Source organism: Electrona antarctica (assembly GCF_951216825.1).
Source record: "Electrona antarctica genome assembly, chromosome: 14".
Lineage (NCBI taxonomy): Eukaryota > Metazoa > Chordata > Actinopteri > Myctophiformes > Myctophidae > Electrona > Electrona antarctica.
In genome coordinates, this window is record NC_136795.1 from 7,342,453 (window position 1) to 7,360,267 (window position 17,815).

A 17,815-nucleotide genomic window follows, 5' to 3' on the forward strand; every position below is an offset into this window, starting at 1 on the left:
AGACTTAATTCAACAGTATGGTATACTATACAGGCATCGTCAATGCAGTTTCTCAGTGGCGGGTGTATCCATAAAAAGCAGGCAGGACACCCTACTACAGTCAGCAAACGTCCATTACCCAGACTATTCTCTGCTCCCTTCTTGCTATGATTCGCGGCAGCGCCTGCCAGTCAAAGGAGAGTTCGGCTCGGTGCCGCCCGTCGATTGGCGCAAGCATAAAAGGCAGCTCCTCCTTCGTTTTGTTCCAAAATGCACTGGTGCTGAGCTGAGGTCACAGGGCAGTGTGATCTCAATGTGTGACACCAATGTCCCTACAAGCAATGTCAGGGTGTCAAAGTTTTTTAATAAAAATGACGCATTTTAGTAAAATTGTTCCGATGCAGTTTGATCCTGAAGTGGTGGTTAATATTCCATATAGAAACACAAATAAATCCCAGAAACCGGTGCGAAAAGCGGAAAATGTGTGAGAAGGTAAAAAGGTCAAAGCTTGCCAAGGTCCGTTTGACATGAAATATGAGGTCTGTTCGGAGGGTCAGCTGGATGACGGCTCTCAGAGACCTCATCCCATCCTCTGCTCTTCTAGCATGTCCATACCTATGGTAGAGAGAGAGAGACTTTGAGTACTTACTACTTAGAAACCAGACCAGACAGTGGCCCTGTGGTTAGAGTGTCCGCCCTGAAACTGGGAGGTCGGGGTTCGATCCCCGGCCGGGTCATACCAAAGACTGTAAAAATGGGACCCAATGCCTCCCTGCTTGGCACTCAACATCAAAGGGTTGGATTGGGGGTCAAATCTACTAATCAAATGATTCCCGAGCGCGGCGCACGCTGCAGCTCACCGCTCCTTGGCTGCGGCTCAACCGCTCCAAGAGATGGGTCAAATGCGGAGAACAAATTTCACTGCGGTAACGTGTGTGACAAATCGTATGACTTTGACTTTGACTTTGAGAAAAGCATTAGATAAAGTTGTTTGTATACAGGGCGCCGTTGAAAAAGAGACCCTGGTCTCAATTGGATTCCCCTGAAATAAAGGTTTCAATCAATCCAAAAGTTCAGGTATTAGTAGCTCTAATTGTGCTTAGACAGGCACCGCCCACTTATTTGATCAAAACAACTGAAAGACACTTTATGGGGGTGGCAGTGGCTCACGGGGTAGAGTGGCCGGTAGAACAGCCGGATGCTTCCCGGTTTGATCCCGGGCTCCCCCAGAGTTAGTGCCCTTGAGCAAGACGATGAACCCCTAACTGCTCCCGGTGTGCACAATTTATGTAAAGCGCCTTGGATGAAGGTGCTACATAAATGCACCATTTACCATTTTATGTCATGCATGTACTAGTGCTGTCCCAGTTTTTTTTAGACATGGCCACCTCCCACATCCCAGTATACAGACAGGCCCAAGGTACTGTATATGAAATGGTCACCGACGTAATTTTCACTATCGCACAATTCCAAACGGCAGATTCATCGCACCATGGAAGCCAAACTGCACCCGGAAGTTCGGCAGAATGCACTGGAGTCAATGAGAGCTCAGTGACCAGCTCATGAACAAACACTATTTCTGAATGACTGAGATCTTTTGTAAAATAATCGCTTCTGGAAAATAACAGAAGACATATAACACATTGTCTGCTGTGTTGCTTTTCGATGTGTACACTGTGACATTTTATAGAATAAGACCGTCTGACCGCACAGGGCGGCTTTTAATGTCTCAACAAAACAAGCGCCTGAAATAAAATGAGTGAAATACCACCGCTCCGTGCGTGACAAGTTTATTTACGGGGTCTCACCTTGACAGTGCTGTCCACGGCTCCAGAGAAGAGGCGTCCCCTGGAGACAGCAAGGGCCGTTACACTGCCCTGGTGTCTCAACAGAGTCTGGGTGCAGATCATGTTGTCCATGCTCCACACCTAAATGCACACACACAAATTGGAGTTAGTAAATACATCTAGAACAGTGGTTCTCACAGTGGGCCCCTGGGGGACCCCTATCTCCAGCTAAATGTGTGTTACAAAGTGTACAAAATGGAGAACGAATAATATTGAGAAGCGCTGATCTAGAAAGACTGTGGCCAGTCGGGCCACGCATGCACACACTGTGTCCACTTGGTAGCGTCCTCACCCTGAGGGAGCGGTCGTAGGAGGCACTGAAGACTTTGGTCTGGTCGGGAGTGGAGATGACAGCCAGAGCGTACACGGTTCCCACGTGACCCGTCAGTGTCCTCACCTGCTCTTTAGACTCGATGTCCCACACCTGGAAGACCCCCACAGAGACACACACCATCGTTAGGGCTTTAAGCAACTAGTCGACTACTCAACTAGCCGACTAGTGAATCCACTAGTTGACCTTTCTTTTTTTTGTAGGCCTCAAGCTCAGCTAGAAGGGTACACAGTTTTTAAAATGTACAAATATCATACAAATATTTACATAATAGGTAGTTAAACAACAAACTAGGCAACTATTCAACTAGTAAAAATCACTAGAAGTGAAAGCCCTAACCATCGTCACATCACAATGGACCCTCCTCTAGCCCATCAAGACGGGAGGTGGACGCTTTTCATGAGGGCATTAGTCCGACATTCATCCGCATGTCGGACTAGGGTCTGCTCCCGTGCTTGCGGTTATGGTTAGGTTAGGAGATGAGGTGGGTATGTACTGCACCCCATCAAGACCACCTGAGGCCGATTCTAGTTGTTTCTATGTCAACATGCACAACATGCTATTGGCAAAGGATTACTTTATTGGAAAAAACAACGTTTCGATCCTAGTGGATCTTCGTCAGGTGTCGAGGTGTGTGTAAATAGGTATGCTTTCTATGTCAGTGGATCTCAAACTATTTCATGTCAAGGACCCCAAAAATTGGCCGCTGACCCCCATCTGAAAATGTTTTGTTCCAGGGACCCCACAGAAGCAAATATATTAAAAACGTTTGCTGTGTGGAATTGAGAGGGAGTGAAGATAGATTTTACCAGACATGGCAACCCTTCATTGACTATTTCAATAGGTGCACGCTAACCCCTCCTACACAATAGATAACAAAATCAAAAATTGGAAAGAAGAAAAAAAAGGAGAAAGGAACTGAGTGTTTTTTCTTATTTTATTTTCTCATTTAAAAAGAAGAATGTCGTGTTGGGAAAGTTTGAGAGCAAGAGTGTCTGTCCTGTTGTCTTTATTTTTTTTGTCTGTTCACATTTGTCACTGTTTAACTGTTTTTTGTTTTTTCTTTATCACATTTATGTACCTTTTTTATTATGTATTGTATGTCACTTAATTACACATTATCTGTCAATGATATTCTTAAGTTATGTCATAATACAAAAAGCCTAATAAAAACTATTTAAAAAAAAAAAAAAAAGTTTGCTGTGTGAAAGAATATATATTCAAAGATTTACACACGTTTTCACGATCTTTCAAAAATAGCAGATCTACAAAAAAGCTAACATTGAAAACAACAGCGCCAAAAACTTAGAGCCTGATGATATACCTGTTTTTCACAGCAGCCATATTGACATGATAGCAGGTGTTACCAATTATACTAACTAGAAAAAAGCTTCATGGATGCCAATGTGGCTGTCGTGAAAAAAGGTCTACTAATCATTTTAAATCGTTTGGAATTACTGTTACGTGTATTATGTGTATGACTTAAGCAATATTACACAAGCAATATTACACTTCAATGATGCTTGCGGAACTCGACTTCGTCTTGTTCCTTACCGCATCACTGTCGTGGCAATAATCACATTAAATAACACCCTCAAGTGTAATATTGCAATTATACAACAGTTACCCTTAAAACTAAGAAAATCGCTGAATTTCTTCTTTTTTTTTATGACAGATGTAGTCACTACGACCACAAATGTCCCAAGAAACTAGCTAGCCTAGCCACCGAGTTTGCTAGCGCTCTGGGAAAACAGAGCAGCTGAATTCTTTGTTTTGATTAGGTGGTGAATGGTGCTGGTTTGATCCACGGCTAGAAGCCGTTTCAACCAATTAGATTGCTTCCTCGAAACGACCTGTTATAATATATACGTGCGTGTGTCTGTGTCTTACATGGATGAGGTTCTCATAGGTTGTGTATTGTGTGTCTTACATGGATGAGGTTCTCATAGGTTGTGTATTATGTGTTACATGGATGAGGTTCTCATAGGTTGTGTATTGTGTGTTACATGGATGAGGTTCTCATAGGTTGTGTATTGTGTGTTACATGGATGAGGTTCTCATAGGTTGTGTATTGTGTGTCTTACATGGATGAGGTTCTCATAGGTTGTGTATTGTGTGTTACATGGATGAGGTTCTCATAGGTTGTGTATTGTGTGTTACATGGATGAGGTTCTCATAGGTTGTGTATTGTGTGTTACATGGATGAGGTTCTCATAGGTTGTGTATTGTGTGTTACATGGATGAGGTTCTCATAGGTTGTGTATTGTGTGTTACATGGATGAGGTTCTCATAGGTTGTGTATTATGTGTCTTACATGGATGAGGTTCTCATAGGTTGTGTATTGTGTGTTACATGGATGAGGTTCTCATAGGTTGTGTATTGTGTGTCTTACATGGATGAGGTTCTCATAGGTTGTGTATTATGTGTCTTACATGGATGAGGTTCTCATAGGTTGTGTATTATGTGTCTTACATGGATGAGGTTCTCATAGGTTGTGTATTATGTGTCTTACATGGATGAGGTTCTCATAGGTTGTGTATTGTGTGTCTTACATGGATGAGGTTCTCATAGGTTGTGTATTATGTGTCTTACATGGATGAGGTTCTCATAGGTTGTGTATTATGTGTCTTACATGGATGAGGTTCTCATAGGTTGTGTATTATGTGTCTTACATGGATGAGGTTCTCATAGGTTGTGTATTATGTGTCTTACATGGATGAGGTTCTCATAGGTTGTGTATTATGTGTCTTACATGGATGAGGTTCTCATAGGTTCCACAGACAATGTGGTGGTTTGTGACAGCGATGGAATACACGCTGCCTCCACTGGTCTGGAGGACATGCACACACTCCAGTGACCTGATGTCCCAGATCTGAGAGAGAGAGAGAGAGATGAAGAAAGCAAGATTAACATGAAATGCAGGAAGAAAGATATAAAGACAAAAGCGCGCGCGCACACACACACACACACAGCAGTGTTATCGCCAGTGGAAACAGTGAGCCTGCATTACAGCTGCAATGTGTCAATACGGCTCTGTCTCCATGGTAACACACAGTGGAGTGATCTGGCTGGTGCGTGGCTGCTGGCCAATCACAACACGCCTCTGAAACACACCACGATGGCGGGACCAGGAAACAACACGCGTGCGTACACCACCCACAACAACACACCCACACACCCACACCCACACACACACACACACACACACACACACACACACACACACACACACACACACACCCCCACACCCCCACACACACACACACACACACACACACACACACACACCTAAATGCAGGGATTAAAGATCACACTTATGTGAAGTCAAAGTGAGGGGCGCTCTTATCATCATCACTCATCACTCAAAAAATAAATCTCACCACTGTACACTTTTTGTCAGGCCGATATACCCAATTATGTGAAATGCCATGAAAGTGTTCTGTTTCCTAAACATGGATAAAAAAGGCTAGGGGCTCCAAGAGAAAACATCTGAAACCAAGAACAGGGCCAATTGTTTTGGATTTGTTTAGATAAAAACATTGACACAGACGATCAAAATCCACCTGTTCTCATTCACCCTCGGAAAGTTTTGTTATTAACCCATTTAGATCTGAATTCGATTCTTCTTCTAAATCCAGTTTTCTGAAAAACCCATGTTTCTATGTCAGTGGTGCTCAACCTTTTTCATGTCAAGGACCCCCAGAATTATCTGTATTTGGCTGCGGACCCACATCTGAAAATATGTTGTGCCAGTGACGCTCCAGAAGCAACGATTTGAGTTAAAAACGCTCGCTCTGAAAGAGTATATACTCAAAGATTTGCACCACATTTTCACGAGTTTTCAAAAATAGCAGACCTACAAGCTCGTAGCGCGGCGCTCGGTGCTGCCCTACGAGCTTGTAGATCTGCTATTTTTCAATAGCTAAAGTATAACATAATGCTTGAAACACCAAAAGGGGTTCCCGTCCAGAATGTTAATGGAGATGAGAAGACGATATGAATAGCCAACGGTAGCTGGCATTACCTCAGGTACCACTATTTCGCCTCCCTATAATTAATTATCAGGCTGCGGCGGAGCATACATTGGGTTTGATGGGACACAGCTGCGAGATCAAGCGGGCTCTGGTGGCGTGGTCGAAGGGAGCGCCCCCTCTGCGACTGGAGGTGGGGTTTGGGGGACAACTGCTTTGAGAATCGCTATAATTTTGTGTTTACACACAACAAACCAAGGTATATAATATTTCAAGAGCGAGAGATCACAGTAAACTTCCATCCTAAACCTTCTTCCTCCACACTGGGAGGAACACGCCAAGAAAGTTAGATTTTACACATGAGTGCTGTGACCAACTTTCACGTTACATCTAATGAGCGGTGGGTTTCTTTTGGCCCCGGCCTGCAGTGCGCGTGCATACTACCGGTTCGAATCAGTGTGACGTTGTCTGGAAATGCGTCGATTGCACGCGTCTTTCAGAAGCACAGAAACGGAGATCTCTCTCATGTGGGCTTTGACACAGGCTCACACAGCTGCCCAGCGTGTATGGTGCTACTGTTTACAAAGCGCATCGCTCATCAGTGAGTGTGGACACTCACACAATAATTATCGTTTTGGAGTGAAGTTGTTTTTTGGCTCTACGTTCAAGTTTTTAAAGGATATTTAAGGCTTATACATTAGCAAAGAATGTCCGGAGGGGCTTTCTTGGCCGTCATCTGGACGTGGCATTGACGGAACGTTCTTCAAAGTACTTTCTTCACTAAGCTGGAAGTAAACTCTTTAAAAAAGGTATTTTCCGGGTAAACACAAGAACATCAGATCTCTTAGACTTACAGTATATACTGTATGTCCAAACCAAAATAGCATGAGTCCCTCATGAGACCAGCAAGTCTTTCTCCTTCACTCTCCCTTCCAGCCTTTTCATGCTATTTTTTATTTGCCAAAATGAAATGTATCTCTGGAGTGCATCCCTAGAGTGCTCATTAGTGACCAACTACTGAGACAGAGAGAGACTCACCAACAGTTTCCCACCATATTTACTGTAGCTCTCTCTCACTCATTGCTGACCTCTCAGCTCCCTTTACTCAACTTCTCTCGTTTGCAGCACTTGAAAACAGCTGCTACTGCGTTATAGTTTGGGGACTTGCTAATACAGAACCGATAAGGGTGCAATAGAATAGACCGTATGTAGGCTAGCACTTTAGGTTGGCCTGCCAATGTAATTTTGGATTCATGTCACCTACAGTTAGAAATGTCGAGGGAAGACCTCAGATTCATGGATTTTGTTTCAAAGTCGGCCAAGCTGGTGGATGGCCACTACAGCATTGGTCTTCCACTGAAGGGCAGGGAGATGACAATGCCTAACAACCGTGTCATCGCGGAGCAGAGAGCTCTGAACTTGAGGAAGAAATTCATTAAGAACCCATAATTTCATGAAGATTATGTCAAATTAGTTTCGGAGAAATTGTTTTTACAAAGGGCGCCGTTCCTTTATGGCACTGGCCCCCCCATGCAATATTTGACTATACCTACTAGTTCTCCAAACAGCTCCTCACGCCCTCGCATGATATACTTCTGGTCTTACTGACCAGAATACGTCTCAGCTAGACACAAGCAAAATCCATGGACAGAGACGTACACACACACAAAACATGCACATGCATGCTGCTAATAATACACACTCAACACAGACATAAGCAAGGTCCACACGCACACACACACACATGTTCTACCTTGATAGTCTGGTATGATCCGCTGTACAGGTGGTTCTGGGAGGCAACCAGAGCTCTGACCCAGTGGTTCAGACCCGTCAGCTCCTTCTTCAGCTTCAGCTCTGTACCGATGATGTCCCACACCTGTGTACGCACACACACACACACACACACACACACACACACACACACACACACACACACACACACACACACACACACACACACACACACACACACACACACACACACACACACACACACACACACACACACACACACACACACACACACACACACACACACACACACACACACAAATTTATGAAAACAGGAGTTTTAGACTTTGAGCAAGACAAATCTTTCATAAATGATTTTGGATAGAAGAAGAAAATTACGCAGCAAAGCTAGGTGAAGGATAGACAGTGGTTCAAATAAAAAACTAAATGAAAACATCCGTTTTTGTTTGTAAAGTAGACACCCCCCTCCCCCCACACCCAAAAACAAATTTTAATTAAAATATTGGTTTAAAAGAAGGTTTGAAAGACGTATTTTCTTAATAGTATCAACATGGAACGGTTATTCCAAATCAATACTTGATATGGGTGTTCTTTAAACCTGGCATCCCCAGAAGAATTGAGAGAGACATGATGTCATTGAACTTAAATAGCGATAGTGAGAATACGAGGGAGGGAGGGAGGGAGGGAGGGAGGGAGAGAGGGAGGGAGGGGGGGAGGGAGGGAGGGAGGGAGGGAGGGAGAGAGGGAGGGAGGGAGGGAGGGAGGGAGGGAGGGAGAGGGGGTGGAGATACAGAGATAAAGAGGGCAGGAGAAGGAGAGAGAGAGAGAGAGAGAGCGAGAGAGAGAGTGAAGACACCAAGGAGGAAATTGGGAAATAAGAGTTGAGTAAGAAAGGAAAGTCCCTGTGTAAGAGCAGTGAGCTCATCACCCCCCCCCCCCCCGCCACCCCGCAGTAACCATGGTGACCAGATGCCCCATGTATCCTCATTCACTTTCTTTCTTACACACACCAACCCACCACCACCACCTCCTCCTCCTCCTCCTCCTCCTCCTCCTCCGTGAGGCTCTGTGTTGTCTGATGTAATGGCTTTTAAAACTCTTCCCCAAGCAGAGCCCCACTTTCAAAAATATGTCTTGACCCAAATCTGATACTTGGGAGCGATTGATGACGACGAGGCTTAAACACACAAGAGAAGGTGGTCAGCCATGGCCTACTTTACACTGTAAGACATAATAGGAAATTGCTTTGGACAAAAGATACTCTTGAGTAATTTTGGGCACATCTTAATTGTCCTCTAAACCAGGGGTTCTCAACCTTTTTGGCTGGGGACCCCCGGAAATGCTTTGGCCAAGTCTCGCGACCACAGCCCCGCCGCGCCACCCCATGCACCCCCAATACAAACTGACTGCAAAAATAACCTTAATAATAGAGAAAGTATCATATGAATACTGAATACTTTTTGAGTGGTGTAAACCACTCCTACAACTGGCTTTGTTAGTTTACGTGTCTGTCTGTCTGTCTATCCGTAAAAAATGAGCATGGTTGCTATGGTCACCCAGTTCACACGGGTGTGATTTCATTACGTCAGACATTACGTCAGACCACAGCTGATCAGGCTATATAATACCTTACACCACTCAGTTCACACGGGTGTGATTTTTTTTTAATGATTTGGGGACCCCCCCAAAATAATTTGGCGACCACCCTTAGGGGTCACGACTCACGGGTTGAGAACCCCTGCTCTAACCAACCACTTGGGTCTTCACCTAAATATTCAACAACGCTGCTGTCGTCGTCTCTTCTTAGTCTTGTTATTTATATTTAAATGAACATTGATAAACCTTCCCAACTACAGACAACTATACCCACACGATAAGAATGATTACGCATACATAAAATAAAATGCAGTGTAGCTACAATTCATTTATAACTGTCACCTGACGATACCTTTACAAAGATAAATTAGGCTGAGGTCAATCCCAAAGTGTTGCATCAATAAAAGTTGCTACATGAATGCGTCTTAGACTGCTATAAGCCTGAGTGAATAATATACATTTGGCCACAGATAGTAGTCATAGTCAAAGTGAAAAACAATGGTTAAAAGTCAAATTTGAAATGACACGGATGCTTTTTCCGGTCTTAACGGGTTAAAACGGCTTTGTAGAAGAGACATCATGTGAGAGTGTAGAAGGTGGTTCCCAAACTTTTTACTTCAAGAAAAGAAACTAAGATTTTGACTTTTGGCCGGGACCCAAACCAGTGAAAATAGCTTCTTAAAACATTTGTTTTCTGATTTATGGAATTTCTTAGATTTTTCTTTGATTTCTTCATGAAAAAAAGAGAAAGAAAAGAAAAGAAAATCTAAATATTTTTAATTCATGAAAAGTCTTAGCTTTTTCAGGTATGTTTTTTGAAAAAGTTTTGAAATTACAACAATTAAAAACAAAATGTAGCCGACACTACTATGTGCACTGCGAAGCGACGCCTTGTGAGCTTGTAGATCTGCTATCACTAGTTTGGGTCTACTTTCTGTTTTAGGTCACGGGCTGATTTGGTTGTGGGGAACCACCTGGTGTAGAGGTCAGAGGTCGTCGTCGGACGTACCTTGATGGCCTTCAGAGAGCCGCTGAACAGCATGTTGTGGGAGGAGACCAGCGTGCACACTGGGTTGTCGTGGGCACGGATCGTGTTGACCTTCTGCAAGGTCTGGATGTCCCATACCTGCACACACACACACACACGCACACACACACACAGACGCGCACGCACACACACGCACACGCACACGCACACACACACACACACACACACACACACACGTAAGACTTACACAGATCCATGAGGCAACCCTGATGTTGCAACTGTGGATTTGTAAGGTGGAAGTATAACATTGCGTGTTACTCACTATGATGGTGCAGTCTGCAGAGCCGCTATATAGCCGGTTCCTACGGAAATGGAGGGTAAAGGACAGTGTTCGGCGAGTGTACAAATGAAACCAAATTGGACCCGTACGGGTCCATTTGGTTACAACTGAGAAATGTGCCGTGAAGGACCATTTCAAGAGGTTCAGGGGATGCGTATAGGAACTAGGACTGCACAATATTACATTACATAACATTTTAGCTGAATACCACAATTGCAATATTTGAGAGAAAAGTGAACACAGCATTTTCTACATACAGCACTGCACTTTTCTGCCAAAGATTCTTCTTTTTTTTTTGGGACGGGGAAAATGCTTACAGCTGTAATTTGCTCACTTTGAATACTTTTTATTCTTTTTTTGTAGACCTTATAGTCTATATACAAATAATTCTGTGTAGTGCTAGGAGCCAGGAGGCTGCCTGAATGTATGTTTAGGCTCAATAAAAATCATACAGATCAAGTCAAAATAGTGATTTTAAGTATTGCAACCCTGAGTCTGTATATTGTGCATTCAGAGATCATATTGTAGAGTAGGCTGGATGCATTTGACGAGCAGGCGGCCCTGATAACGTGGCTACCCAAGTCAAGTCACCTTTATATTATATATAGCACATTTAAAAACAACAGAAGTTGACCCAACATCCATTTAAAAAAAAAACATAATAAAAAGAAACATTGAAGCAAATACTTCATAAAAGTACAACCTCAAAGGGAACATGAGAGCTACTGTGTGGGTTTACTCACATGTGGATGCACAGAGCCAGTACGATGCCATCGTGACCCTCCAGGGTCTTCTGGCACTTGTAGGTGGTGCATGTATCCCACACCTGACGGACAGCAAAAAATAAATCACATCAATACGACATCAACAACTAGTAGCTCAGTGTTTCTTCTTACTTGGAAGTGCGTGTCTGTTTCATGTGTATTATATACAGTAGATCTCTGCTTGAGAGGCGCAGCTTTGTGTTGTGTCTGTCTTGCCTTGATAGTCTTGTCTGAGGATCCAGAGAAGAGCAGGTCTCCAGTGGAATAGACACACAGACACCAGACTGGACCCTGGTGTCCCACAAACGTCCCCTTACACTTGAAGATCTGCTGGGGGTCGTATGCTGTGGAGAGGAACCACAGAGTTTAGGCTCGACGTTGAAATAAATAAAAACGTTCGCTCTGAAAGAATATATATTCAAAGATTTGTGCCGCATTTTCACGATTTTTCAAAAATAGCAGACCTACAAGCTCGTAGCGCGCCACTCGGTGGCGCGCTATGAGCTTGTAGATCTGCTATTTTTCAATAGCTAAAGTATTACATAATGCTTAGTTAAAACACCAAAAGGGGTTCCCGCCCAGAATGGGTTAAAGAGAGGACAGGAGGGAGAGAAGCGCAGAAGAGATAAAGAGACAGAAAGACCAACAGAGAGACACAAGGGAGGAATGAACTTTCATTTGAAATGATATGGCGAGCATAAAATAAAACTGAAATGATTTAGAAATACCCTAGCGGGTTATACACGAGGGAGAAAGAGAGGAAAAGAGATAAGGGAGAGGGGATTTTGAATTTGCATTTCAAATGGGACAATTTAAGCCCCAAAAGAAATATCAGACGATTCAAAACCATCAATCTTGAAATGTTCCCCCCGCCCTCCCAACTCCAGCCAAAACGAGACAGCTTTCTCCTCCCAGAGGAGTTAAAGTTAATGTAAAAAGAGGCAGCGGTCTGAAAGGTTTGGTTTAACCCATTTTGACCTGAGATCAGATTCTAGAAATGTCTTCTACATCCTGACAGTTTTCTAAAAAAGCTATGTTTCTATGTCAGTCGTTCTTTGATTTTTCAAAAATAGCAGACCTACAAGCTCGTAGCGCGCCACTCGGTGGCGCGCTACGAGCTTGTAGATCTGCTATTTTTCAATAGCTAAAGCATAACATAATGCTAACACCAAAAGGGGTTCCCGCCCAAAATGGGTTAAAAAAAAAGGAGGGCACGTGAAGAGAGGATGAAGGACGTTGGTTCTACTCACAGCCCAGGATACCCATGTTGAGCCTGGCATTGATGTGAGACATCTCATCCTGTTGGGGAGAGATTATTGGTAAAGGTTGGTCTCGTTAGGTGTGCATTTCCATTGAATTACTTGAACTTTGACTCTTTTATTGAGGCTGTGATATTTGCCTTTGCTGTGAAGTAGCACTGAGTTGGTCAACTAAAGTATTCTGTCTGAATAAAGCATGGGTTTTCAACTGGTGGTCCGTGGACCACTGGTGGTCCGTGAAGGTATTGCATGTGGTCCCTGACCATGCATTTAGTACTTATAAGTATTGTGTATGATTGAGGACGCATCAATGTTGTCAGTTACTGGGAAGCCGGACGTCAAGAACTTTCACAGAAAAGGGAGTTAGAATCTCAAGGGAAACTGTACCGGTTGATGAGTCACCATTATAAGGAAATGTGCCCATGTCATGTTTGCTCGCTCACACATTAGTTGCAATGAACAAAATCATGAGTTTGATCTGGAAGGTTAATTTCCCCCCCACACCACGCCCATAGCCCCCCTCCCAACACAACAGTAGTCCCCAGGTTGATTCTCAGTCAGGGTGGTGGTCCCTGGTTCATAATCAGTTGAAAACCCCTGGAATAAATCATTTTTATATAATATTGTTATGACTTACATTAAGCATTGAGGCATCTCGACGGAACTCCATCAAGTCCTCATTCAACTTGCTCTGGTTTTCATCTAACACGTCTGAAAAACACATGCACCCGCGTGCGCGCGCGCAGCGCAGCGACACACACACACACACACACACACACACACACACACACACACACACACACACACACACACACACACACACACACACACACACACACACACACACACACACACACACACACACACACACACACACACACACACACACACACACACACACACACACACACACACACACACACACACACACACACACACACACACCAGAGCCATTGTTACTTGAAGAGTGACACAATGAAGTCCACACAGTGAACTCACTAGTTCACGGACTGGACATTTACTTCTCACATGTTACATAGCACTATGCTACAACGTGTAGCAACCTTAGAGTATATATGAATAGAGACGGCACCCGGAGGAAACCCTGAGGAGAAATGGACATAGTGGCCGAATTTGGTATTGCAGCGCTGGGCCAAACACATGAACGCGCTGGTCCGTTGACTATCATTGTGCACGTTCATGATGACACGTGAACGCTGTTTCATACGTGAACGCCGCTGTTTCATACGTGTTCATGTGTTTGGGGCAAATCCATCCCAGAATGCACTCTGTGAGTGAAATCGCCTCATGCGCTTTTGAGCAACTTAATGCAAGTGGATGGGAGGAGATATCCGGTGCCGTCTCTATTCATATATACTCTAAGGTAGCAACGCAAAGTGTGTGAGCAGAAGTAAAGTAAAAGTAGCCCTGCCGAGCCATGAGGCCCATAGGGCAGGAGCCTATCTCCTGTTTCTGTAGCGTGAGGCAGCTTGATGTACAAGTACACCCCCTGGACATGATGCTAGTATGTCGTAGGGACTTACCCCCCTTGATGCTGAGTGTCAAGCAGGGAGGCACTGGGTCCCATTTTTAGAGTCTTTGGTATGACCCGGCCGGGGATTGAACCCCAACCTCCCAGTCTCAGGGCGGACACTCTAACCACAAGGCCACTGAGCTGGTAAAGCAGTGAGCAGAGACTTAAGTGAAATGTTTTGTTTAGTGGCATTTAATAGCTGTTACGAACACTATAAAAGTATAAATTAGCCTTGAAAAAGAACCATACGAGCATGTTTTATAGCCCCCACCGACTACGGATCACATGCACTATATTCGACCATCTTTATCCAAGAGCTGCTGCTGACATCATGTCAGTGGTCATCATATCAGTGGTCATCATGTCAGTGGTCATCCACAACAAACCCGCCACTCAGCCCAGCTCTGATATTAAAGACCTGGGAGTTCACACGGACCTGACCATGCATTGAGCATTGGCCATGCTGACAAGATCTGCTCCATAGTACAACACGATCAACGTTTACCTGTTATCTCTCCTAATGGTACCAACTAGAGACCAGCGGGTGGCGGATTTAGCCGCGGTTGCCGCGGGTGAACCGCAGTTTAGGGTGGATTAGGGTCAATTCAATATATTATAAATTAATATCGGATAAACCGCGGGTGAAATAATGCTGGAAATAATAAATGAATGGCAGCCATCTATCTATAGGCTTTATAACTTTTAAAACGGAAATAAATTAATGATATCTATCTATAGTCTTATAATATATTTTTTAAAAGGCACAACATCTCAGCATGCGTGCGTTAGTAGTATTTTAATATTTTCCATCAGGCACAAATTAGACGCCTATATTGGCTAAGAAGGACCACAACAACGAGTGGGCTGCTAGCTGCTAGGCTAACAGGCAGCTGAGAGTATGAAAGAAACTTACAACTAACTGAAACAGAAGGGAAGAATATAAGTTTGGCGTGGGACTCGGTGCCATGGGACTGCATGGGAGCGAGGGCTGGATATATGCCACATGAAAAGACGTTCGTTGCGATGTGCGAACGTGACTGACTGAACGGACGGCAGCCTTGTTGCCATGGAAATGGGAATATACAACCGTAACTTTGGTGAACTGTCGGCAGTGGTGAGTGACACAACTTATAAATAGCCGATCTACAAGCTCACAACGCGTCGCAGCGAGCCAGCGACGCGTTGTGAGATTGTAGATTGGCTATCCCTGCAGCGGATTTCGGGTGGTTGCGGATATATAAATTGGATTAATTAATTAATGCGGTCGGATAACGGGCGGATCATTAATATGTACGGGCGGATTAGGGTGACAAAAAAGCTCATCCGCAGTTCTCTAGTACCAACATCAATACAGCATGGAATTGTGGACAAACAAAATATTCTTTCGTTTTGAGTCCGAGATGCTAAATCTCATCAAATGGTGATCCCGTGGCTCAAATGGCGAATAAATAATGGACCTTGAAATGAAAACCCCCTGCTCTAAAAAAAACAAACACTATTCATTCTGGTCTCTGCCTCACCGAACTTGAGCTCCAGGTTCTTCTCCAGCTGGTCCAGTTTCTCAGACAGTTTGCCCAACATGGAGCGCAGGAAGGCAATGTCCTGGTCCTTCTGGCCCAGCGTCAGCTGCATCTCATGGAACCTGGAGATCAGGTGGTTCAGGTCAGGAACAAAAGAAAATGGCAAACATTATGCAGGTCACAATACGTTACTGTTTCTATAGAGCGTACCAAAATCTCCTTGAGGGGGGCGTCAACATACGTGTCACGTGGTACTTTGGGATTGTCTGGTTTGTTTACACAGTGAGCGACTATCCGTGTGCGTTCTTTTTTTTAAACACCAGAAGGAGTTCAACGTTCGACGACGGTGCAACCATTCTAAACTGACATTTCACAATGGTGCTTGTAAGGTATGTCGAGCCCGACCTTTTTTCCTTTCCATTCTGGTGTTGGCTCACTGTGTTGTCGCCAGGAACGAGCTCAATGTTTACAAAAACAAACCACCGTCACTCTATTCTGAGTCATGTGGGCTAGAGTTTAAATCCCACAAAAATGGCACCGCTAGCTTTTCAGACGCCCCACCCCCCCCCCCCCTCTTGGTGACGTACACGTTTTTACACCCTATTAATAATGTAGATGTTTTAGAAAATGTGATATTATCATTTTAATGCATTGAGACCTGAGACCAGATTCTACAAATGTCTTCTAAATCATGAATCTGATTATCAAAAACCTATGTTTTTATATCAGTTGGTGCTCAAACTATTTTGAGGAGGAGCCGCAAAATTATATGTAATTGGCCGCCCCCATCTGAAAATATGTTGTTCCAGGGACCTCCCACAGAAGCAAAGATACAGTATGAGTTAAAAACATTCGCTGTGAAAGGATATTCAAAGATTTGCACACGTTTTCACAATTTTTCATCACATTTTCTTATTTGTGAAAGACAGCATCAACAACAACACATAGGCTGAGCTGTGAAGCCTTTATTATTTTAACTAGATATTGTATAAATGTTTATGAATGATGACAATCAGACATAATGTCTTGGCACACAGCGAGGCGAGATATTAAACACCTTAACCCATTCTGGACGGGAACCCCTTTTGGTGTTTTAACTAAGCATTATGTTATACTTTAGCTATTGATAAATAGCAGATCTACAAGCTCATAGCGCGCCTGCTCGTCATGCGTAACCAGCGCATGGCGCAAAAATTAATGAATCGGGACGAGTATACCCTTCACACGGATCAAATGTGTTAAAGATTTGTTTAGTTCACCTGTCGTCCGTCTGCTGCAGGAACTCCTTCAGGCCCTCAAACTTACACACCTCTAGATGAGTCTCATACGTGTCCTGATTACCAATGAACATACAGCTGGGAGAGAGTAGGAGAGAGGAGAGGAGAGGAGAGGAGAGGAGAGGAGAGGAGAGGAATTAGCAATATGTAAAGACCTGCGGGCGATTCTACAAGATTTTTAGAGACTTTATTGTTTGGCTTTGGACTGTTTGACTTTATTAATCTCGTCTTTCTTATGACGAGAAGCAGTGATACACTTTATGACGACGCACTGATTGACTGTATATATAGACACCTTATTTGTTTACCCTTGTTTGCCTTGTAGTTTATTATTGTTTCTTGATGCACTGTGCCTTTCCTTCTGCCTTGTTTCTACTGTATACTACAGTACTTTTTATTTTTCTTATCCTTACATGTACAGTATGTTGTAACCTTAACTGCTGTGTCGCTTCTGGGAGACTGATTTCCCCCCGCAGGATAATAAAGGTACTGTATCTATCTATCTAGGTTGAGGTAGCGAAATAAGAGTAAAATATTCAGACCATTTCATCCACCCACAGGGCTTGCGAGTGCAACAAATAAACAGATAAGCATCTTCAACTTAATGCAAATGAATTCACTGCAGCGTTTCCGCCAATTAACTAAACTGTAACTTAA

General features: G+C 43.7%; 1 protein-coding gene across 10 annotated transcripts in view; it reads right to left on the minus strand.

Moving 5' to 3' along the window:
- Positions 1 to 321: 321 nt before the first annotated feature.
- Positions 322 to 17,815, minus strand: part of traf7 (TNF receptor-associated factor 7) — a 30,634-nt gene continuing 13,140 nt past the window's right edge. For 9 of the 10 annotated variants that reach the window (XM_079521664.1, XM_079521661.1, XM_079521663.1 and 6 more), the window contains 13 exons: positions 17,141 to 17,236; positions 15,882 to 16,003; positions 13,465 to 13,538; positions 12,819 to 12,867; positions 11,785 to 11,912; positions 11,548 to 11,630; positions 10,787 to 10,826; positions 10,486 to 10,602; positions 7,882 to 8,004; positions 4,910 to 5,029; positions 2,119 to 2,250; positions 1,788 to 1,907; positions 322 to 594 (listed from right to left, as the gene is read on the minus strand). In XM_079521664.1, coding sequence (XP_079377790.1) covers positions 580 to 594; positions 1,788 to 1,907; positions 2,119 to 2,250; positions 4,910 to 5,029; positions 7,882 to 8,004; positions 10,486 to 10,602; positions 10,787 to 10,826; positions 11,548 to 11,630; positions 11,785 to 11,912; positions 12,819 to 12,867; positions 13,465 to 13,538; positions 15,882 to 16,003; positions 17,141 to 17,236 — 1,219 coding nt within the window. In that variant the 3' untranslated portion in view covers positions 322 to 579. The remainder of the gene's footprint in view (positions 595 to 1,787; positions 1,908 to 2,118; positions 2,251 to 4,909; positions 5,030 to 7,881; positions 8,005 to 10,485; positions 10,603 to 10,786; positions 10,827 to 11,547; positions 11,631 to 11,784; positions 11,913 to 12,818; positions 12,868 to 13,464; positions 13,539 to 15,881; positions 16,004 to 17,140; positions 17,237 to 17,815) is intronic. The other variant, XM_079521659.1, reaches the window with a different exon arrangement.